The 23,913-nt window shown below is 33.7% G+C and overlaps 1 protein-coding gene across 6 annotated transcripts in view; it reads right to left on the reverse strand.

Annotated features, from left to right (window-relative positions):
* The window catches only part of LOC136028843 (sodium-independent sulfate anion transporter-like), a 120,267-nt gene that overhangs the window by 23,788 nt on the left and 72,566 nt on the right, over positions 1-23,913 (reverse strand). For 5 of the 6 annotated variants that reach the window (XM_065706771.1, XM_065706774.1, XM_065706772.1 and 2 more), the window contains 3 exons: positions 14,473-14,812; positions 7,078-7,242; positions 3,640-3,780 (listed from right to left, as the gene is read on the reverse strand). In XM_065706771.1, coding sequence (XP_065562843.1) covers positions 3,640-3,780; positions 7,078-7,242; positions 14,473-14,812 — 646 coding nt within the window. The remainder of the gene's footprint in view (positions 1-3,639; positions 3,781-7,077; positions 7,243-14,472; positions 14,813-23,913) is intronic. The other variant, XM_065706773.1, reaches the window with a different exon arrangement.

Raw genomic sequence — 23,913 nt, forward strand, 5'->3', positions numbered from 1 at the left:
TCTTTTTCAGACGTTTTTCTACTATTGGGAAAGGTTACTGCTTAATTACTTTATTATAAGGAAATATTTGATATTCATCTGTTTCACTCCTAATTTTCTATTCCGTTAGTAAATAGTATCATGTAGATTGGCAATTAATTTCACTTATTCTTTATTAAAGTTTGTACTGACCCAAGTTCTTATTAAGGCATGGGTTACTATTTAATTTCGTGTGATTTCAATTAATTAATGAAAATTTTTTGCTTGAAAAAATACCAATTGGAATCGTTTAACAAAATACAATTGAATAGTTTTGATTATCAAAAACGTGGCTGCTTAGCGTTGGATCAATAGACTTAAAACATTTTGATACTTTTGCTATACTTTTTTGGTGCTGATGTAGCACTGTTCGTAAGTTTTGGGAATCAAAACAAACTTGAAAACTTTCACAACTCTTTGAAATTTGAGATACCTCCTTTTGAAAAACAACAAGGGTTTTAACTTTACCAGGTTAACAAAGATTCAAAATAGTAAATCCGCTTTTGAATACTTGGAAAAAATTTGGAATAAGGTATTTATTTTAACCAGAGTGTGATTCAGTTTTGAAGTAATTTTTGTGATGTAATTATCAATAAATAATTTAAGAGAGTTATAATATAATAACATAATCATATTTTATAATGTAATGGAGGTAAACAGGGTTTTAGAGTCTATTCAAATCTTCTAGAGGTATGAGACCAAGTTTTGAGAGTGTGTCGAGTTTTTATATTTTATCAAATATAAAACCAATTAGATACACAAGGAGGCATTCTCAAAAAGAATATCTAAAGAAAATCCTATTTCCTTTGAAAAGGGGACCTCCAAAAGGTATTAAGTTTTCTATCCGCAAGACATTCTACCAAGCCTCTTTTAAAATTTAGACAATGGTTAAACTTGAAATGAAGAAATCTAATGTGCGAGGACGTTTTTTTGTAAACTATAAAATCAAGCTTATTCATATTAGGCACAACCATCAAGTTTAAAACTGATTTTTTACCTTTTTTCAAAAAATTTAAATTTCTGTTTTGCTAATTTCATTGTAAGTGAATTTCGATATTTACGTAAGAAAAACGTATCCCTCATGTCTAGGAAGATACACATATATGTAACGTATGAAAATAAAAATATATATGAAATTTAAATTTATTTAAATTGACATCATTGAAGCAGAGTTAAATTATTATTCTAATATTAAGTATAGTCTTAATAAAGAGGAATGGAAATCTTATATACAACTTAAATTAGATCTCCAGAAAACTTCCTATTCAGCTAACCCTTATTCTAGTAAAAGTTTTTGATAGAGAAGGTGTTACGCCTTTACAAAATTAAATAAAAAAAAACAAGTTTTTTTAACTGAAAGTAAGGAGCGACATTAAATCTTAAAACGAACAGAAATTACTTCGTATATGAAAGAGGCTGCTTCCTCATCAACGCCCCGCTCTTTACGCTAAAGTTTGACTCTGTCTATCAATTCTTCTTTTTAAAACAGTAAAAAACTTTAGCGTAAAGAGCGGGGCGTTGATGAGGAAGCAGCCTCTTTCATATACGAAGTAATTTCTGTTCGTTTTAAGTTTTAATGTCCCTCCTTACTTCCAGTTAAAAAAACTAGTTTTTTTTTATTTAATTTCTGAACGTTTTTGAATCAATGCATGTTTTGATTTTGGCTCTCCGCAGAGGAATAATTAAAACGAAATTTGCATTTTTTTTTTTTTTTTTTGGCTAAATGGCTTTCTCATCATTTTGATCGAATGATTTTGAGAAAAAAAGAGCGAGGGAGGAAGCCTAGTTGCCCTCCGATTTTTTGGTTAATTAAAAAGGCAACTAGAACTTTTAATTTTTTACGAATATTTTTATTAGTAAGAGATTTACGTAACTTATAAATTAGCTTACGTAAAGAACTTTTGTATTCTCATATTTTTATTACATATATGAGGGGTTTTGCCCCCTTGTCAGATCCTCGCTCTTTACACTAAAGCTTAAATTTTGTCCCAATTCATTAAGAATGACCCCAGAATCACAAAAGCCGTAGAATAAATAGTTGAAATTATTAAAAATACTTTAACGTAAAGAGCGAGGTATTAGGAGGAGGTGAGCCCCTCAAATGGGTAATAATTTCTGTTTGTTTTAAGTTTTAATGCTGTTCCTTACTTCCAGCTGAAAGTACTTTTTCATATTTATTTTTTCATTGTGTTTTTAAATAATGCTAGTAAATCCTGCGCTCCCTTCATGGAGATTTTCATCCCCCATGACAAATTATCGATGGAAAGTTCCCCCAGCATATCCCCCTCTTCTCAACCCCTCCCACAACCAAAAAAATCCTCCTGAAAACGCCTGTACACTTCCCAATAACCATTACTATATGTAAGCATTGGTCAAAGTTTTTAACTTGTTGCCCCTCCCATGGGGACTGTGGGGGAGTAAGTCGTCCCTAAAGACATAGTTATAAGGTTTTTCGACTACGCTGAATAAAATGGCTATCTCAGAATTTTGATCCGTTGACTTTGGTAAAATAATTAACGTGGGAGGGGGCCTAGGTACCCTCCAATTTTTTTGGTCACTTAAAAAGGGAACTAGAACTTTTCATTTCCGTTAGAATGAGCCCTCTTGCAACATTCTAGGACAACTGGGTCGATACGATCACCCCTGGGAAAAAGAAAAAAAAACAAAAAAACAAAAAAACAAAAAAACATATAAACACGCATCCGTGATCTGCCATCTGGCAAAAAATACGAAATTCCATATTTTTGTAGATAGAAGCTTGAAACTTCTAAAGTAGGGTTCTCTGATACCCTGAATCTGATGGTGTGATTTTTGTTAAGATTCTATGACTTTTAGGGGTTGTTTCCCCCTATTTTCTAAAATAACGCAAATTTTCGCAGGCTCGTAACTTTTGATGGGTAAAACTAAACTTGATGAAACTTATATATTTAAAATCAACATTAAAATGCGATTCTTTTGATGTAGGTATTGGTATCGAAATTCCATTTTTTTGAGTTTTGGTTACTATTGAGCCGGGTCGCTCCTTACTACAGTTCGTTACCACGAACTGTTTGATTACATAGCATAGAAATTATATAAAATATAGATTTTAGTTCTTATAAAATTTTAATATCATTATTGTACTTTAGCCCTATACGTATCCACTTATGTACTTATTACTTATTCCCCTTGCTGCATACTTTTATTATCAGATAAATGAACTAAGCCGAAAAATTGGCAAGAATTCTTGATTTTGTAAATAACAGAAAGTTACCATCGTCAGATTAGAGGTCAAAATATAAGCTTTGAAACATCTGAGATAAAAACATTAGATACACCCATCTCAAAGAAAGATGAGTAAAATAACATATCAGGGAAATAAATGTTTTACTAAATACAAATTATCTTGTTAATCTTTAGTTTAAAGCAAATTAGCAATAGTTTTCTGTTAGTAATTTTAGCTTTGGAAATATTTGATATAGATACAACATTCAGCTGTCTCAGTGAAAAACCTAAAATTAGGTGACGTTTAGTTTGCTATTAAACGATCTGCAAATATAGAAAAAGAAACAAGAGAGAAACAAGGGAGACAAGCTAAAAAAAATTTTTGCTTTATGAACTGAGGTAGCTAAATTTCCTCACTCTTCGTCCTCCACATGGGTAGAATCACATGATATTCTACCATTAGTATTACAGCACCAATGATAACAGCAGCTAGGCTTGCTTTTGGAATGTAAAAGAAATACGGTGTCAAAAATTGGGCTGCTAGGATAACCATTACACCTAAAAGATAATAGTACCAAATTATCAAACCCATACATTCTAAGTTCTTCATTAATAATTATTCATATATGATAGCAAGCAGTTATAGAGGGGGTTTTAGATTCCAGATCTCTGTCAAACGTTTATGAAGAATGGTGCATGAATAATTTATAAAATATTGACATTTTTTACTGGGTTATTGTGTCTGAAGTTTAGGTCTCTCGGCAATAAAAAAAAACTGCAAGTAAGTAGTGACATTAAAATTAAAACATACTCCTTATATGAAAGAGGTTGTACCCTCCACAACGCCTCGCTCTTTACACTAAAGTTTGGTTCTGTCGCAACTCTACTTTTCAAAAAAAAAATTAGCGTAAAGAGCGCGGCATTGTGGAGGGGACAATATCTTTTATATACGGAGTAATTTTTGTTCGTGTTAAGTTTTAATGTCGCTCCTTATTGCAGCTAAAAACAACTTTTTTTTTATTTAATTTCTGAACGTTTTTGAATTTATGCATATTTTGATTTTGGCTCACCGCACATGAATAATTAAACAATAATTTGCCAATTTTTTTTTTTGCTAAATGGCTTTCTCATAGTTTTGATTGGATGATATAATAAAAAGGGATGGGGGAGCAAGCCTAGCTGTCCTCCAGTTTTTTGTTACTTAAATAAGCAACTAGATTTTTTTATTTTTTGTACGAACGTTTTTGATAGTAGTCAACATTTATGCCTTACAACTTAACTTACGTAACAAACTTCTATATTTATGTGTTTTCATTACACATATGAGGGGGTTTGCCCCCTCGTAAATACATCGCTCTTTACAATTAAAGCTTGAATATTATCCAAAATTCTTAAGAATGACCCCTGAATCACAAAGGCCGTAGAAAAAACAGTTGAAATTACTAAAAATACCTTAGTGTAAAGAGCAAGGTATTATGGAGGAGACAAACACCCTTGTATACGTAATATTTTATGTTCGTTTGAAGTTTTAACGCTACTCATTACTTCCAGGTAAATAAATTTTTAAATTTATTTTTTCATTCTTCTTTTTTAAATAATGCAAGAAAATACTGCGCCCAGCTCATGGAAATTCTATTCTCTCGTGATAAATTTCTCCACGGAAAGATCTTCCCACGTAACCCCATCCCCTGACGCACTTTCACCCTAATGCAAAGAAGTCCCCCTGATAACGCCTGTACACTTCATAGTAATTATTACTATATATAAACAATGGTAAAAGTCTGTAAATTGCAGCCACTCCTCTAGGGACTGTGGGGGATTAAGTAGTCCCAAAGACACAGCTACTAGGTTTTCTACTAATTTGAATAGAATGGCCATCTCAAAATTTTGATTCGGTTACACTGGGGGCGGCGAAAGAGTGAGAGGGAGCCTAGGTGCCCTCCAATTTTGGTCACTTAAAAAGGGCACTATAACTTTTAATTTTCTTTTAGAATGAGCCCCCTTCCAATATTCTAGGACCAATGGTTCAGTATGACCAGCCTTGGAGAAAAAATAAAAAAACAAATAAACCTTCATCCGTGATTTTTCTTACAGCAAAAAATACAAAATGTCACATTTTTCTAGATAGGAACTTGAGACTTCTACAGTTGGGTTTTCTGATGCGCTGAATCTGATGGTGTGATTTCTGTTAAGATTCTATGACTTTTATGGGGTTTTCCCCCTATTTTCTCAGGCTCGTAAATTTCTCTGGGTGAGACTGAAATTGATAAAACTTATATATTTAAAATCGGCACTAAAATGCAATTCTTTTGATGTAAATATTGGTAGCAAAACTTCATTTTTAAGAGTTTTTAGCTTAGAAATAACAGGGAAAACTATAAATTCTTTAAGAAAAACCATAAAGATTTAAAGTATTAGTTTATTTTTCCCTAAGAACACTATGTCAATATGACCGAACAAAAACTAATTAAAAAAAAACTTTTCTATAAAATAAGTTTTTCAGAAGAAAGTAAAGAACTCCATTAAACCAAAAATGAGCAAAAATGAAATAAAATATTCTACCAAGTATTAAACTATCACGAATCACCATCGGTAAATAAATGAAACTTAAAATGAACACAAATTACAACAAATAACCGACTTCCTGAAAATGAGTAGAAATGAACATGAGTAGGGGCTACAAACCCCTATGCCTTCCCAAGGCTTGAGGATTACGTGCAAAAAATTAAAAAATTTACAAAATATTAATGTTTTCACTTTTATAAGTTGAAAAAATCAAATTGTATTAACACTTTAAGGAATAAATATCAGTGCATGTATACTATACTGACAATGCACAGTCCTTTGTACTATTTGGAGTAAAGTGCAGATTATATTCAGAGTTTCGAATGGCATTGGGTTTGAGCCTAACTCATCTTAGTTTCTGGTTGTTTTGAGTTTGTCTCGGTTATTTAATTTAATTTCTGTTCGTTTTGTGTTTCATTTATTTATCATTGTTTGTGGTAGTTTTAAATTTGGTAGATTATTTGATTTCATTTTTACTCATTTACATTTAATGGAGTTCTTTACTTTTCATTGAAAAACTTAGTTTGTGATAATTGTTTTAGTTAATTACATGAAAAGCGTACAGTAGTAATTGAAATCCAGTTGTCAAATTGTCCTGCCCTTGGACAACTAATTTTTCCTTAGAGATAGCTTTTAAAAAGAAAATCTCACTTTCTAATAAAATCCTAAACAATAATGATGTACCTTATCTTTGGAAGCTTTTACATGATATGTCAAGTTATAGCATCCCTAATTGGAGTTGCTCTAGAGCTTTATAATAACAACATTTTGTGAAATCAGTCTGAGACAAAACTCAAAGACAAGTGCTAGTAATCTGGTGCTGAATTAAGGTTTTATTAAAATGAAATTCCTAACAGAAATCAGAAAATACTGTGTTTATATAAACTCAACAATAAAACAAAAAACATTTTTAACAAATTTGTAGACCTTCCTAAAAGTAGTTTTGTGAATCTGGTCTAGATTTTCAGAAGAAAAGGCATTTTAAAATTCTACTAAAACACTAATGTGAAATGAATCACTATGTTAATTGCATCGGAAAATAAAAAAAAACAGCAAACTCCGTATCTAAAGTAGAGGTTGAATATAGTTATCAAAGCAAGAAAGAAAAATTAAATTGATCAAAATATGAATGGGACTTTAACCATCTCAACTCCTCCTTAATCCAGATTTTTATATTTGTGGCTCAAACTGAAGGTAAATAGATTAATAACCTCCCATTATCACTCATATGAAACCCTCTATTTTTTCAAATTCACCTGCAATAGTTGAGTAATACTAAAGATTGCTTACTTGTTATAACACCACTAATTGGTGTCTGAACACCACTTGCTTTGTTAACAGCTGTCCTTGAGAATGCTCCAGTAACAGGAAAAGAAGACAAGAAGGAGCCTACAATATTGCTTGCACCAATAGCAATGATTTCCTGAGATGCATCCACGCTTTTCTTTCCATCAGCTGAAAACCAGATGTATCAAAAGATTTATTAATCTTTAAAGTACGCTAATGGCCAAAACATATTTAGGATTTTCAGTGCCCAGGGACAAAGTCGACTCTTTTCTCTTTTCTAATCACTACCAAAAAAATAAAGAATTAAAGCATAGTTTAACAATGCTTTAATTTTTAAAATATCTAATAAAAGGTAATTTTTGAAGACACTTTACTTTTGAAGATAATTTTTGCTGTTTGTTTTCCTTTATTTACAATTTTTGGATTAATTCTTGAGCTTCCAATTTTAAAAATAGGCATATTTTCGTGTATTTAGGACATCGTAGAATAGGATATAATTTTTCGGCTGGCACAAGCTAGCATAAGCACGTCAGAACAATTACAATGAAAAATAAATGTTAAGAGATAAACACAGTTACAAAATTAAATCAATTATCAAAATAGGGAACAAAAGAGTTTTTGTGCCTCGTGGTCAACATTTTGGGATACAAGTCAAGTTGGGTAATTGTTGCTCTACGAGCATTAAGTCTTGTATTAGAAAGGATAGGGAGATTTTCTTTGAAGGGGGAAGAAGACGTCGATGATAGTCAGAACTAAGGCACTTGTGCCCAAATTTCATGGCAAGGAAGTGACATCGTGATTCCAATGTAGTAAGTGCAAGTCTAGCCGTGATTCATTGTACGTGGTATAGGACGTCCCCAGTATAATTTTTTTAGGTTTTTTTGAGTGCTTTCAATGTTAGTACATTGGGATTTGGTCAACCCAGGGTGCCAGACAGGACAAACGTAATCAAGACAAGGTCTTATATAAGAACAATAAATTATTTTATGGTTCTAGATTGACATGGAGAACCATTTGAGAAGGAAACAAAATATATAAGGAGAAAACCACATGTTTTAAATAAGGGAAAAGAGTGAAGCTTCCATTTAAGGTCATTTTCCAAGCGCACATAAAGCAGCTTAACCATGTTTAAATTTGGAATGCAAAGGTATTTATTGATTGGGGGTATATTTTTTCAAAAGGAGAATAGCATTAAACTGCTTTTCGATATACTTAGGTTGAGTTTAACATTGTCAAGATCATTCTTTAAGTTGTTAATGACTGAGTCAAGCTTAACGCCCTACGTATTTGAGATTTGAAAAACGTTAATAATGTCAAATCATCCGCAAATTTAACAGTGTTGTCAAAGTTTGGTAAAACATTGTAAAAAAAAAATTAAACATGATAAAGGACCCCATTTTTTCCCTTGGGCTGCTCCACAGAAAATAGAAGTAAAACATGATGAATCTCCGTTGGGGTGGACTACACAATGCTCACGACCAGACAAAAAACTAGCTACCATACGTAAGATCAAAATCTGTGATACCTAAGGCCCTTGCATTATCAATTACTGCCTGATGATCCAAGTTGTCGAAGTCTTTGCTAATATTATAAAAAACAGCCTCAACGTAGGAACTACTTAACTCAAGATGTTTGAAAACAGTGTCAAATATATATCATAAACAATTTGCGGTGCTATGATTTGGCCTAAGGCCAAACTGATTTGGGTTAATATTATCTTCAATATCGTCAATAAGGAAATTGTAAATCAAACTTTTCAAAATTTTGGAGAAAATAGAGGTTTTTGATATTGGTCTTAAGTCAGTGGGAACTTTTTGGGTCTTGTTTTTCAGTATAGGTGATAATATATCTCACTTAAACACTCTGAATAAATACTGTCTAAAAAACATTGGTTGAAAATTGCAGTTAGAGGTACACTTGAATAATGGGCACATTTCAGAATTAATTTGGTAGAGATATCACCTGGGTTTACTGACTTATTTGTATCAAGATTTCCATGTTTAAGCTGGGTCTGAAGGATTTTAACCACAGGAATTTCACTCACTGCCCCGTTGGCCGGTATATTTTTGAGTGGCGAGTGAGTCTTACAAATTGGAGCAAAAGACTCATTTATGATGTCTGCACTCACTGGGTCACCATTACTATCCAGCATGAGAAACATAGATATAGATATAGAAATATAGATGTAAGAAGCCTTTCCGATTAGATCTTGGATACATTTGTGGAAATTATTAGAGTTAGAATACAGTAACTTATTGAGCACATGAGCACCATGCTCTTTTCTTGCTATATTTGGCACAAATTTTTTTTTATTTATCCATGGTTTACAATTTGATTTGGGATTGACTTTTTTCACTGAAAAGGTGTCACAGTATAACTGGAAAAGTTCTGCTGAAAACTTAGAAGCCATTTCATCACCATTGGTAAGACATAGGATACTGGCCCAGGATTTGGAGCTAAGTTTTACTTTAAAATGGGCAATCTTCTCGCCAGTAATGGTTCTATATGAATAACTAACCAATATTAGGGGGCAAGGATGATAAAGGGGTCCAAAATATGCATAGATGGTCACTTCCCCTACTGGAGGGGCTATTTTTTGGATAGAGTAGTAATGTTCAATGTTTGTAAAATCAAATCTAGGGTTTTATCAGTGCGTGTAGGCGACTTGACTACCTTGTCAATACTAAAAGCAGTGCTAGGCCACTTTTCGTCTAGCTCATTAAAATCACCGTAAAATGTAATTGCAGCATAGGGGTACTTGCGGCGAATTCTTCCAGTATAAAGTTGCACATATGCCGTCAACTCCTTCTTAAATCCACTAGAAAGAAGGTAATAAATAATACAAAAATCATGCAATATGGGTCTTTTGGGAGATTTTTGGCTCTGGTCTAGAGCCATAAAACTACAGTTTTGGAGTTGTTCCCAATTTCAGAAAATGAAGAATCTGATGTGGGAGGGTACACTTATTAAAAAGGCCACTCCTTCACCACAAGAGAGAGGGATACCATCTTTATCCAATCCTTGCTTAAAATGGGAGTCATAATTAGGAATTGAGCATGAATCTTCTGAGCCAGACCTTGTTTTAGTAAGGCAAGCAATATCAATCTATTTCATGTCAAGAATAATTTGTAGTTCCTCCATTTTATTGACTATTGAGTTTACATTTGCAAGATGGATTTTAGGGAATAAGTTGGAGGAGTGGCGTATCAGACCAGGGTTATTGACAAACACTTTATTAGCCAGGTTTTCTTTCCCTTTTTCAGCAATAGATCTGCTGCTCATGGTCTCATGCTCAATTAGCTTTTTTGTCCTCTTGAGAGAGGTTCACCAATACTTCCAGCTGTTCTATGCCGTTTGGGTACATCATTGCAAAAGAACGTTTGCAGGCTATTTCTTTTCATATAAGATGTTTGCACAATCTGTCTTTTCAGAGAAATTTCTTATTCTGGCAGATAAATTAGAAGGGGTTGGTATCTTTAAAAGAGTTCTGAGTTGTTGGTATTTTCTCCCCCAGTCAGGTTGTCTCCAATACTGTTGGCACAGGAAGTTGCAGCTATTTTTGAATTGTATGCTTCACTTGAGTTACATTAATAACTCCTTCTTGTTCAGGTTAATTTTTTACAGTAATATTTATTTTTCTTCATTGTGCTTCATGACGGTAGAAGGGTTCTTCCCTTACAAATTCTCGTATCTCGTCAGTCTGCTGGGAAGTCTGGGTGTATTTTTCTTCAATTTTTTGATACTGAGAACTAAGGTCCAGAAACGCACCATCTACATATTTATGTAGATTTATGTATTTATGTAGAGTTATTTCAGATGAAATTCGTCGGACTGAAGTATCAACTCTTGTAATCAAATCATACAGCAGCTGGATCTCAGCAGAGAGTATGAATATCCGTCTACCAGGTGAAGTAAATGGGGGATTTGGGTCCTTTCTAGAATCAACTTGGTTCCCATCCACTGTCTGGTGTGATAGGGTGTTATTTGAGGGATTTTTCCCCAGTTTGTAGCACTAAAGGCTGGACTGTAAATATTTGTTGCCTGTCTGACTCTGGTTGATTGAGTCATTTTTATAATTTAATTCATGAGAGTTTAACAAGAAAAAGGACAATAAAATGAGCACAGTAAATTAGCCTTTGTTCCTTGGTTTTATAAATTAGACAATACAAGATTTGTTCTCTATCAGAATAAAAATAATACTAGTTATAGATATATCTGATCAAGATAATCTTCACTTCTTCTTTACTTCTTATCACCTTTTTTTTCTCCTCTCACCTTTATTGTGTGTAATATCAGAAACTCTAATTATTTTCGTAACTGCTTAATCCTGACCTATATTGCATATAGGCCATGATAATATCAAGAAGAGAGTTCACAGTTCCCAAGGGAACTTTCGCTCATGTTTCAAAATAGTCCACTTATTTATAATTATTTGGTCACTGAATGACTTCTTTCATAATTATTATGAAAATATTGGCTGTAGATCAGGTAGTGATGATACTCCCTTACCAAATACTAGTGAAAAGCTCAATCCAAAAAGAGGTCCTTACACTTTGAACTCTGAATCAGTACTAAATTTTTATTCAGAGAGTATCATACAATGTCTAGGAATTTTTGCATAGAATATTATTACTCTGAAAAGAGAATATGGCTTAGGGACTAGAAAAAAGGAGTCACCTGATGGGTGAAACTGGGGTCAATTGTTTATTTTAATTTCACTCTTTCAACATCTCATTCTTTGTCTATGAGCCATGACATCAGCTTATAATCTGTGATTCAGCAACCAACATTCTTTAAGGGATGGTCCATACCGGCAACAGCTTCTCTGAGATTTCTGAGATTGTTTTTAAATTAACCGATCGTTATGAATTTCAAATAAAGGTTAAACAAGTTTACAACCATTTCAGACAAGTTAATTTTCAAACCGTTCGTGTTAATGAACTGCAAGTATGGAGGTATTCCGCTCCAATAATGACCGAAACTATAAGGATGGAGTTTTGAGAATATTAACCACATCCAGAGAATTTGTTTTCAAGGCTGATTCTTAGTTCATTAAGTTCAAAGTTCCTAATTAAGCCTGAGGAAACTTCCATTATTTTTGAAAAAGTGAAAAAAACTTCAAAAAATTCAAATGATCCTAATTAAGATTACCCAACCAGATTCATCCTCCAACATAACCCTACTAAAAAGTTTTTAAGTTCCAATCTACAAAATATGGAATTTTCTGTTTTTGTTAGAATAAAGATCAGGATTCGCTATTGCTTGTTTTTCGTTTCAAGAAGTGAGTATATCAAACAAATGGTATAAGTGTAGAAAATAGGGAGAGAGCTCATTTGAACGGAATTCAAAATTATCATGCCCTTTTAAAGCAACTCCCATGCCCATTTTTTCAACGAGCATTCAATTGATGTATCAGATAGCCATTATGTTCAGCATACGTTAAAGTGCTTATAGCTAAGCATTTGGTGATGAAAAGGTTACCCGTAGTCACTAGAAAAAGTGTTACAAGATATACAATTCCACTATATTTTTCTCATATAGCATTTATTATCAAGAAATATATGAATATTTTTTGGAGCGATTTTCTTTGGAGAGTGGCGGGGTATATTTTCCCCGAGGAGAATTTTCAATGATAACGGATGTACCGATGGGAGTTTTCCAGGGGAAATTTTATGCAGAACCAGGAGAAGGGAAAGGCATATCCTTTTATGGTTTAAAAAATGCCCGAAAACGGAACAAGAAAGACAAGTATTTTATGCTGAAAGTCAAGGGCAATTGTAGAACTTTAATCAAACAGTAATGGTTGTGTATGCGAGGAACGCTGCCCCTTGCTCAGCCCTTACACTTTGCGCTAAAATTTGAATCTCTTTTCTGATTTTTTTTTCTTTTTTAAGAAGACTACTCAAGTACAAGGGCCGTTGAACTTGAATGGGAAGCATTCTTTTGTAACTTTAAGACTATATGTTAAATAGAGAGGGGTGAGTAAGAATCAGCCCCTTTAATACAAAAAATAACATCTTTTTGTCTTGATTTTGAATATTGCTCCTTACTTTCATTTAAAAGAACTTGTTTTTTGTTCGACTATTTATAAGTTGGAAACTGGCCTAAAGGGATATTTTTTGGCAGATAGTTCTTAAGCCATGAAATTAAAACCAGACTGAACATAATTTGAACTCGGATGATGTTTTATAACTGCTAAAATTTTTGTTTTTCATTAAGAAGAGTAAGTAATGCAAATGAAAAAAGCAAATTCCTTGTGATGCTCACTATAAATTCCTTTAAAAAATTTCTATAGAGACATTATGTTTACAACATAATAATTATTGATCCTCAGCTGAATCGACACATTTAATCAAATCCTGATATACCATAAGATTTTTCAGAGCGAAGCATATGTGAGACATGAGTTCTTCTAAAATTATTGCATAAATTATTTTGTCTGACAAGGAAATCAGCTACCGTTAAATGTAACTTTTCAAGTATATATTTTAGTAGCCTTCTACTATACATAAGATTTTAGAGAGAATAAAACCAAAAAGAAGTCTTAAAAAAATAAAAGAAAAAGCTATATTAAACTTTTGCCCAGCAGAACTAGATTCAAATAATAGTTCAAAATCAAAACAATCAGAAATTATTGTTAAAGAATAAATGAATCCCCAAACGATAAAAAAAATTTTAATCAGCATAGAAAAAGTAAAGATATCTAGTTCCAATTTTGATGAGTAATTAAATGAACAATTCGCTTTTGTTTCTCAGGATATCGAAGACAAAATAAACATAAAATCACTATAATCAACATGATGAACGGAAATTACTCAAAAGAACGCATTTTTTTCAAGGTTGTAACTATAAAAACTGATATTCATAATATATTTGGTTTGAGTCTGGTGAAAATGACACAAAAATGTTTTGACATTTAAAGTTAGGGTAGAGGAAAAGAGCAGTAGAAAGAAGTAGGGATCCACAGTAGCCATTAAAATTGGGGTTGTAACTGGTATAGAAAACCTGACGATTTCATATCTTTTAAGATTTTGTCCAACATAGACTCTTAAGCGGCAGTGCTATTGTATCCTCTGAAATGTAGCCGAGTTGCGGTATCTATGCATAGTATATGGCCCTCTTATTTTAAATCATAAGACATCATTAAGCGAAACATGGGTGGCAGGATGGAATTGGTGAAAATCTTATGATTTCTTATATTTACCTTATTTTTATAATCTTTGTGTGACCTTTCAACGTTGTTTTGTTTTAAAGAATTTTCTCAACGTTATGCTGCCCATCAAAAAATTGCTGACTATTTCCTTTGAGCTAATGACTAGTTCAGCCTTAGGATGTAAGAAAAATTCTTTTGTTTGTATAGGTTAATCTACACTAAATCGTAAAAAACTGAAATCTTACAAAAAGATTTTGCAATCGCCAATGCTTCCAAAATAGCCAACAAGGAAACCATGATCATCAAAAATCCAGTTTCAGTTGCTAGTTCCCAAAATTCTAGTATCTTGTTTCCACTTGTCACATTCGTAGTCTGTAAAGGGGGAGGGGAAAACGAAGGAAGGCCAGATGTGATGTTTCCAATAAGGTTAAAGGTGTCTTCTGATAATGGATCGTAAGTATTTACTGCTATTCCAGCACATAAGAAAACACAGATTGCATTACGACCAATTGATAAGAACCATACTAATTTCGACACAATTTTAGTGACTGCTGAGTCTCCAGGTAGTTTCAGTCGTCCAAGTGCCTAAAATAAAGTTATTTTTATATATTATGTTAAAAAATTTTTATTTAAGATGACAAAACGTATCGCTAATTCAAAATAGGGTAAAAACGTAAATTACAAGAAAAACAGAAAAGTGTCTGAAGTAAAATAACAATCACCAATACAATTTTGACACTAAATGGAACAGTAAATCAGCTAAGAGCCCGAAACAAAAATAAAAAAATAAATACAAAGATAGCTGTTATCAAAAAGTAAAAGATAAGGGGTGACTTTGACATGTTAAAACTCATCTTAAAAACTATTAAATAAACTAAATTGCATATCAGTATCAGATATAAGATTTTTGCAATGATTGGATCAAAATTTGCAAATTTTTCATATTGTGCTTAGTTTCCAAGCAATAATTAGAAATTTTGTCAAGACCAATTAAAAGTGAGTCAATCAATTCAAAAAAAGTGAATAACAAATAACTTGCAAATAGAAAAAATTTTGTTATTTTTATTTACCTTAAACGACCAATCAAAACTAATAGCAGATTCATATCAGTTCCATGAGACAACCACACTTTTCTTAGTAAAAAATGGGGCCTCTCTAAAATTATCTATGACTGGCAAATTTAGCGCATATTTTGACATGAATGTCAAGATGGCACACCAACTGAAAACATGTAAAAGAAAAGCAACATCTAGGCAATGTCAGGAGGTTAGACTTAATTTATAATAGAATAATGTTAAGTAGCTGTCTATTCAATTGGAATTCGATATACAACATAAGCTCATTGTAGAAGACTTACACAGAAGAGACGATTGGGAAGGAAGAAAGCCTTTTATGATACGAAACACCTTATTATGTTGTCTCTGGAGTGGGATAAATTGGGATATGAAAGCATGCAAGTAAATTAACAGACAGCAATTGGTCACTTTTGGTCGATAAAAAACTATCGACAAGAATGAAAAAATCCATGTTGTGGCCAATGTGGGCCTAGGGTTGCAAAAAGAAACGTCATTTCAACTATAGGCTAAAGGACTTTTTATTGCCTGGTTATAAGCCGGCCTAAATGCTTCGTGTCGACTCAAGAACATGTGTTATTCTCCATTTTGCACTGGTTGCGGGACCATTTCTTTTCCTAAGTCCATAATAATTTCAATAATGTAAAGAACTTAAAATTGCGATGTGGGATGTAATACTGTTAAGAAACAATTATCACATCAACATCTTTACTGATGAATTGGACTAATTAGACTTCAACTATGAATTAAAAAGTGTGTTTATCAAAATTAGGAGGTGATATTTTTGTTTTTTTTCAAATTTGGTCAATAGAATTATCCAAAAAAAAGTTTTTGGAGGAAAAAACGCCTTCTCCCCGCCCCATCTACGCACACAATCAAAACCAAAGTCGAAAAATACTTCGAAATTGGCTATCTAGAAGTTTCAGAAACTAATATTACAAGGGGTAGGAAATATCAGATTAGGAGATATGAAATGTATTTTTCAGGTGGGCAGGATGGGATGCATCAAAAGGGACTAAGGCATATGATGAATAAGTAAGCTGCCAATTGTTCATTAAGTTGGTAAGGTTAACAGGCAGACGCTTGTCATTTATTTTATGAATATAAAGGGCAGGGTCTCTATATTTATAGTACATACCTCTGTAGAATCATCTGAGGGAGATAGAAGTGAATCATATGAATTATACTTACAGCTTAAGGAACCAACAGACTGGGTCCGAGGAAGAAATGTGGTGTTAAGAGATTTTAACGCCCAGGCTAGTAGAAATAGGGATAGACATTGTCCCAGACTAGGTAAATATGGTGTTGGGTAAAATACAGTCAAGGTAATGAGCTGAAACAATTTTGCTGGCCCAGGAATTTATTTATAGCCAATAGAGTATTTAGTCACAAAATGGCACATATATTAGTATGGTACTGACATGCTGGTTAGACAGCTAGACTTATTCATTATGTTACTGTCTACCGAGGACTGACATAATTTACATAATATTTTAGGGCATACAGACGTCGTGTTATTGATGTTAATAGTTAACATCAACGTCAGGTAAAGTCTAGGTCTAATCCAAAGCTGATATTTAGTGCAAATACAAGGACTACAGACTTCGGGATGTAAATATTCGATTCGATAAACATTGAAACAATAATTGAATACTAAATTTAAGATTTTATAATTTTTCAATGTTGAAGATGAATTGAAAAATTATAGGAAAATAGTTCGCGAGACTGCTGGTGGTGTCATAGGGAAAAAATTCGAAACAACTTAGAAATATTAATGAAGATATTTGATGTTTAATAGAGAAGATTTGGGGCTTGTAAACGAGTTATTTGAGTGATAGATCATATGAAAATAAGATGAATGTAGTTAAGGAAGTATTAAAATCTGAGTTAAGAAGACAGGAGGTAAAGGGTAAGGATATGATTACAGTAGATATAGAAAATGCAGCCAAGTTGCATAGTTTTAAAATATTTAATTGAAGTGATAGTAAATTGAGTGGGAATACCCAGGACTTTTCCCACTTAAAAAAATAAATTAGGCTACAAATACTGATAACGAAAGAGTTGAAATGAGACATTTTGAATATTTTAAGAATATGCAAATCCATAATTGAGTAACAAAATCACATACGGAGAAGAATGAAGAAGTTTGTGACCCTTCAGATATAAGGGGATATTTCTGAGGAAGAATTAGTGAGAGCATGTGAAAGATTGAAACTCAGGATACCACAGGCTCTGATAGTTTGGTAAATGTTTTTATTTAATATTGTGGCTAAAAAGCTAGAGGCAAGTTACTGATAAATAATCGTATAATTTTTAATAAAGGGGAAATAGCTAGCAATCTTAGCATTTTATCATGAAATACATCTATTATTTAAGGGATAAGAGCCTCATTAGCCGGGCTGCTATAGGAAGAAAATAACAAAGCGTGGTGATAATTTTTAGACTAGAGATACTGTGGATATAGGTCTAAAAGAAAGAAAACCGTTGTTTTAGAGAGGTAAGAGGATGAGTTGATTCAACTTTAATTTTCATATTAATAATTAAAGTGCTTAAGTCACCTCAGTCTCTCCTGTTCTCAATTTCGTAGATGAGTTGGTGTTTGATTCAGCAGATAGTAAATTTTCACAAAGGTACGATTCTCAACTTATCCACCAGAAGTAATCAACGCTGTGTATGACAAGAACATTGCTGCAGTAATGGCAGGAAATGAGATTAGTAGCTTGTTTTGCATTAAATCAGGAGTTAAGCAGGGCTCCTTTCTATTCCCATTATGAGGATGAATGTGAAGTAGCTTGCGCTAAGGAGCACAATGAAGGCAATGAGAGAACACGGAATCAAAAGAAAAGGGAACTGTCCTGGAATTGAATGAAAACATTAGCAAAATTAAATAATTTTTTAGAGGTTTTGCAATTTAATGGCCCAAAAATAGTTATGCGCATTAATGTTAAAAAGGTTAAGTCAATAAGACTAGGAATAAGTGAAGGTTAGGAGATGATGATGGGTAACAAGACGATCGATCATGTGGAAAGTTTCGCTTACCATGGTAATACTATTTGTACAGCCAGTGGGTGTAGTGAAGATGTTAAAAGTAGAAAAGTCGAGGCCTAGGATATTTTTTTACAATAGAAAAATATTCAGCAAACTGGGAAGATAGGTCTACGTTCTCATATTAGAATTTTCAAAGTGATAGTGACTAGAGTGGATAGATATTGTTCTGAAGCTTTGGCACTCCAAGAAGTAGAAGAAGATTTGCTAGATTGTTTCCAGAAAAATTGTTCTGAGTTCCTGAGTGACTGACTGTATCTCAAACAGTAAAATCTAGCGAAATGTAGGTGAATTTCGCTTTCTAAGGCTATAATGATATGAAGTTGTGATTGCATGGACGCGTTCTTCAAATAAAGGATTACTGATTTCCCAAGTTGTTCTTCCGAAGGCCTAAGTCTCAGACCAAACGTAAAGTTTGCTACGGTTTGAGGGAATGTCACGAAGATTTACTTTGAGGAAATAGGAACTTCTTGGGAGGGAGTAAAGAAGGAGTCCAGGAATAGGCTGGAAGGAGAAAGAGAAAGCAACGCCATCTTAGCCCCAAGTGGCTTTGTTCTGAAGTGTGTTGTTATAATAAAGGGCCTATAGTTGAACCTTGTGGTACCATAACCTTGTCTTACTTCTGAAAAATCAATATTGCAGGTCTTTACACAATTTTGATGTACCATTTTTTTAATATGGGTTTATTGTCTTTGTTTTTTTAATTTTTATTTAACCATCGTTGTTTATTTATTTTGTGTGTTAATGTTTGATCTCCAAGTTGTTTATTTTTACCTATTCATTTATATTCTTTTGTTCTTTTTTGTCTCAATGATTAGTATTTTCACTCTGAGCATGTTAACTTGATGTTTTTAGAATCTCTCTAATATTGCCAAGGAAGGGATGGCACTGTATTTTTATTTTTTTTTGTATTTAGCATTAATGTTGGTCTTATTCTCTTTTCTCACTTTTCTTATCTTGTGTTCTTTACTCTTTATGGTCAACAAAAATAAAAGAGCAAACGTGTAAGGAATAAAGCATACAACAATAAATATTTCAAATTCAAAAATATGTTGATTTTTTTTTGTATAAGGTGGTATAAGGTAGACTTTCTACAGTTACCAAATTCAACTTTATATTGAAAACGATGTTAAGTGTGTTTTTAAAAGTTGAATGAACGCTGAAGATTTATTGACCAAACAATCCTCGTGAAAATAACTTCACTGTGGAAATTACATTCATTAGTTTGTTAATCTTATTATGTCTTTTCAGCCGTCTTCATTGTACAGATAAGGGATTAAGATCTACAAAAAAGTATAAGCCATTAATCAACAAAGATGAACACGGTTTAACAGTAGAATCAAACTTTTTAATTCACATTCTTTCGGTCTATGTCTGCTTTATACTAAAGTTTTACTCCTCAGATTTATTTTATCGGTATATCTTACATAAAATTTTAAAACTTCCAATATAATCATATTGAACTTAGTTCATTACAGTGGAACCACATAGCTTTAATAACATAGGCAGCGCAATAGTGTCTAATAAATAGTCTAAGTAAAGACCCATGTTGGCACAATGTTTTATTTAATTTTTTGGGGGGGTTTGTTTAGACCAGGACACTGAATATCGAAGGAGTTGTCGTAAAAACTTCGAAAACAGATCTTTCGATTGGAAATTGAAAGAACTAGTGCCCTTTTTAATATTCGAAAATGATTGGAGAGAAACTAACAACCTCTAAAACCACCACTTCCGCAAACACATTCAATAAAAATTTTGAGATAGTCATTTTGTTCAACGTAGTTGAAAGGTCTGGAAATTATGTTTCTGAGTATGACATCTGCCCCATCGAAGCCCTCACGGCAAGGGTTGTAGGTTATACTTTGGGGGCATATAATATTTTAATGAAAAGCGTTTTAATAGCAGCTCCGCAAACAACTCATTTGATTGAAAATAAAGAGGACAAGTGAACTTTTTTAGGGTCGAAAAGGATGAGAGGGCAAACGCCTCCCCACATCGATCATTTGCCCAAACACTTCTAATCAAAGTTTTTAATATAGCCATTTTGTTCAGCGTATTTAAATGATCTCGAAATTATGTCTTTAAGGATGAACCCCCCCCCCAAACCTTCAGGACAATGGTTGTAAGCTATGTCCTGGGGGAATATAAGGTTTTAAAGAAATTGCTCTTGTAGAAACTTAGAAAAGCTCTCATTAGATTTGAAATTGAGAGTGATAGTGCTTTTTTTATGGTCGAAGTGCAGGGCAAATGCTCCTCCCCCACGGGCGTCAGGTTCCCAAACACTTCTGGTCAGAATTTTGACATCATTATTCTACGTAGTTGAAAGGTCCGGAAAGTATGTATTTGAGGATGACAACCCACCTCCCTAACCATAAGGGCAAACATTGTAAGTTATGACCTAGGGGATATACAAGTGATTTATAGAAAGCGGGGTTGTATAAGCCCCAGAGGGGACTCTTTGAATTGGTAATAATACGCTCTAGAACCCCCCTTAAAGGTCAAAGTGACTCTACCCCCTCCCACTCATATTTTAACGTCGTATTGTTCCTAATGCATCAAATAGAAGTTTGGAGATTCTATTCAAAATAGTCCAAAAATCATTTAAAAAGGCTTTTGGGGTCACAAGAAAACCCAAGAACCTGTGGTTAAGGGTTGTAAATTATGTACCGGGGTATTTAAGGTTTTATGTAAGGGATGGTCTTATAAATTTAGAGGAGGCTCATATAGTGAAAAATGGAGGTTCTAATTCTCTTCTAAGAGTACAAAGTGATGCAGCTAGATCCCCCCCCCCGGACTACTCAGCTTAACCAAACGAATCTGATTAAAATTGTGAGATAGCGACTTTGCTCAAAATAGTACAAAGAGCATATAACAATACCTCTAGGATTTACACAGCTCCCCTCCTCCCAGTACCCTAGAAATAGGATCACAAATCATGCCCTGAGGGCATATAAGGTTTCTATGGAATGGATGGTCGTATAAACTTAGATGGGGCACTTTTAATTTGAAGTTGGAAGTTATAGTGCCCTTTTTAAGAGTCAAAGCAATTTGGGAGCAACCAGCCCCCCCCCCATTAGGCTCATTATTTCCCTCAACACCTTCTATTAAAATTTAGATTTAACAGTTTTGTTCATTGAAGTTACAGGGTCCAAAAATAATGTCTCTGGGAAAGAGCCCCCCCCCCCCTACAGTTTCAAGACAAGGGTGTAAGTTATGCCCTGGGGGCAAATAGTTTTTTAATAAAAAGGATGGTCGTATATGATTATGAAGGGACTCATTAGATGTGTAAGTCATAAGCTCTAGTGCCGTTTTTGTGAGTCAAAAAGATAAGAGCTCGCTTACCCCTCACCCCTCCATACACACACACAAACTCGTAGTTTTCTCGAGATACATCAAATAAAAGTACAACTTCTTCCACTACCACCAAAACTACTGTGATAATAGTACTATTAAAGCTACGTCCATGAAAGAAAAATACGAGGGAAGAAAATTAAGAGAATAAAATTTGACAATCAAAGCCCCTATACATTCCAAAAGACAGAACATAATTTGCACTCTACTGAAAAGAATTAAGTGTTTTCAGTTCGCATCTAGCATTCATTCAATGCAGTCGCATTTCACTAGCTCTGATAATTTGTGACGTGTGATTATTGGCACGAGTATTTTGGATGCTCGGATATTTGGATATTTTTTAAGAATTCGGTAAAGAAATCAATTAGCAGGTCCTGCGTTTCAATGGGCCTCCTGTCAAATGGTGATTGCCACAGCTGACGTGGGCCAGCCCCACTAACGGGTACGATTTTATTGGCAACTGTTGTAAATTACCTTTGATAAATTTAAGCTACAGATAATGGCTAAATTTAGTATTCATGATCTGGCTCTAGCAATGTTTCGAGGATGTCCCGACTGGCCAGTTCGTATTATTGAGGTTTTGAATCCAAAGACTGCAAACTCAAAGTCAGAAGTCTTAAAGTATCTGGTTTTTTGCTACGGGTCACATGACACCCAGTTTGTTCTCAAGTCACCGCTTATGCAGTTTGAGGCAAATAATGCTGAAGCTATGAAGTCTACTAGCAAGGGTGTAAATGGAGCATTGGAGAATTTTATTCATCTACCAAACATTTATGTAGAACTTTGCAAAGAGAAGCTAAGAACTCAAATTCCAATTCCTGGGCAACAAGCTATAGCGGGACCGTCGGCTATTGTTATTTGCATGTCCGTGACACAACAGAAAATCCAAAGTGTGATGGAAAATCTTGCTACAAAAATAGACGAGAAGCTGGATGAAAAACTAGTGGCTACTGCTCCTGGTAGGCAGTCTCTATTCAGTGACACTTTGAATGTCATAAAAGCTCAGAGTTCAACTATCGTCAGTGAGGTTTATTCAGCATTGATTGTTGAGTTTGAACCGAAATTCCTAGCACTCAGTAACGAGTTAAAATTTCTAAGAAATCAAATAATATTTCTTGAGGAGATAGTTAAGAATGCAGAGTAGAAACTAGATATGTATGAGCAGCACGTACGGCTAGACAGTCTTCTTTTCAACGGTATAAAACAGCCTCCAAGTTGTGACTTAAAGTCTGTAATCGGGGGTGTGATTCGCAATAAAATGGAGATATCTGGAGTATCTGATGGTAATATCGTGGAAGTGAAAAGATTTAAACTAAACAGTTCTACAACTTCTCAAGATGCCATAGCTCCAGTCCTAGTCAAAGTCAGGTCGAAATAAATAGCCCAGAAAGTCTTAAGCTTAAGTCGAAGCTGGTGCGCACTGGTATATTTATATCAGAAAATTTAACAAAGCAGAAACGGGACATTCTGAACCTACCACGTGAAAAATACGGTAATAAGCAAGTGTGGTCTGATCAAGGTCGGGTTTATATACGCCTTGCGAGTGATGCTTTCCCCCGTCGCCTATGGTCGTTGCAAGATGTCGCTTAGATTTTTTTCCCCAAAAGGAATCAGTACAGTTTATATTGTTCTTATTATCAATTATTATCTTATAAAATATATATCTTAATTATCTTATTATCTTATAAAATAAGTTTGGCTTTATCTCTCAACTCCACTTTTTAAAACAGTAAGAAACTTTAGTGTAAAGAGCAGGACGTTGATGAGCAAGCAGCCCCTTTCATATACGAAGTAATTTCGGTTCGTTTTAAGTTTTAATGTCGCTACTTACTTTCATTTCTGAACTTAATTTCTGAACGTTTTTGAATCAATGCATGTTTTGATTTTGGCTCTCAGCAGAGGAATAATAAAAACCAAATTCGTATTTTTTGTTTTGGCTAAATGGCTTCCTCATAGTTTTGACAGAATGGTTTTGAGAAGAAAAGGAGTGGGGGAGGAAGCCTAGTTGCCCTCCGATTTTTTAACTTAAAAGGGAAACTAGAACTTTTGTTTTTTTGCGAATGTTTTTGTTCGTAAAAGATATACGTAACTTATAAATTAGCTTACGTAACGAAATTTTGTATTCTCATGTTTTCATTACATATATAAGGGGGGTTCACCCCCTCGTCAGTACCTCGCTCTTTAAACTAAAAGTTAAATTTTGTCCCAATTCCTTAT

The sequence above is a fragment of the Artemia franciscana genome, chromosome 7 (assembly GCF_032884065.1).
Source record: "Artemia franciscana chromosome 7, ASM3288406v1, whole genome shotgun sequence".
NCBI lineage: Eukaryota > Metazoa > Arthropoda > Branchiopoda > Anostraca > Artemiidae > Artemia > Artemia franciscana.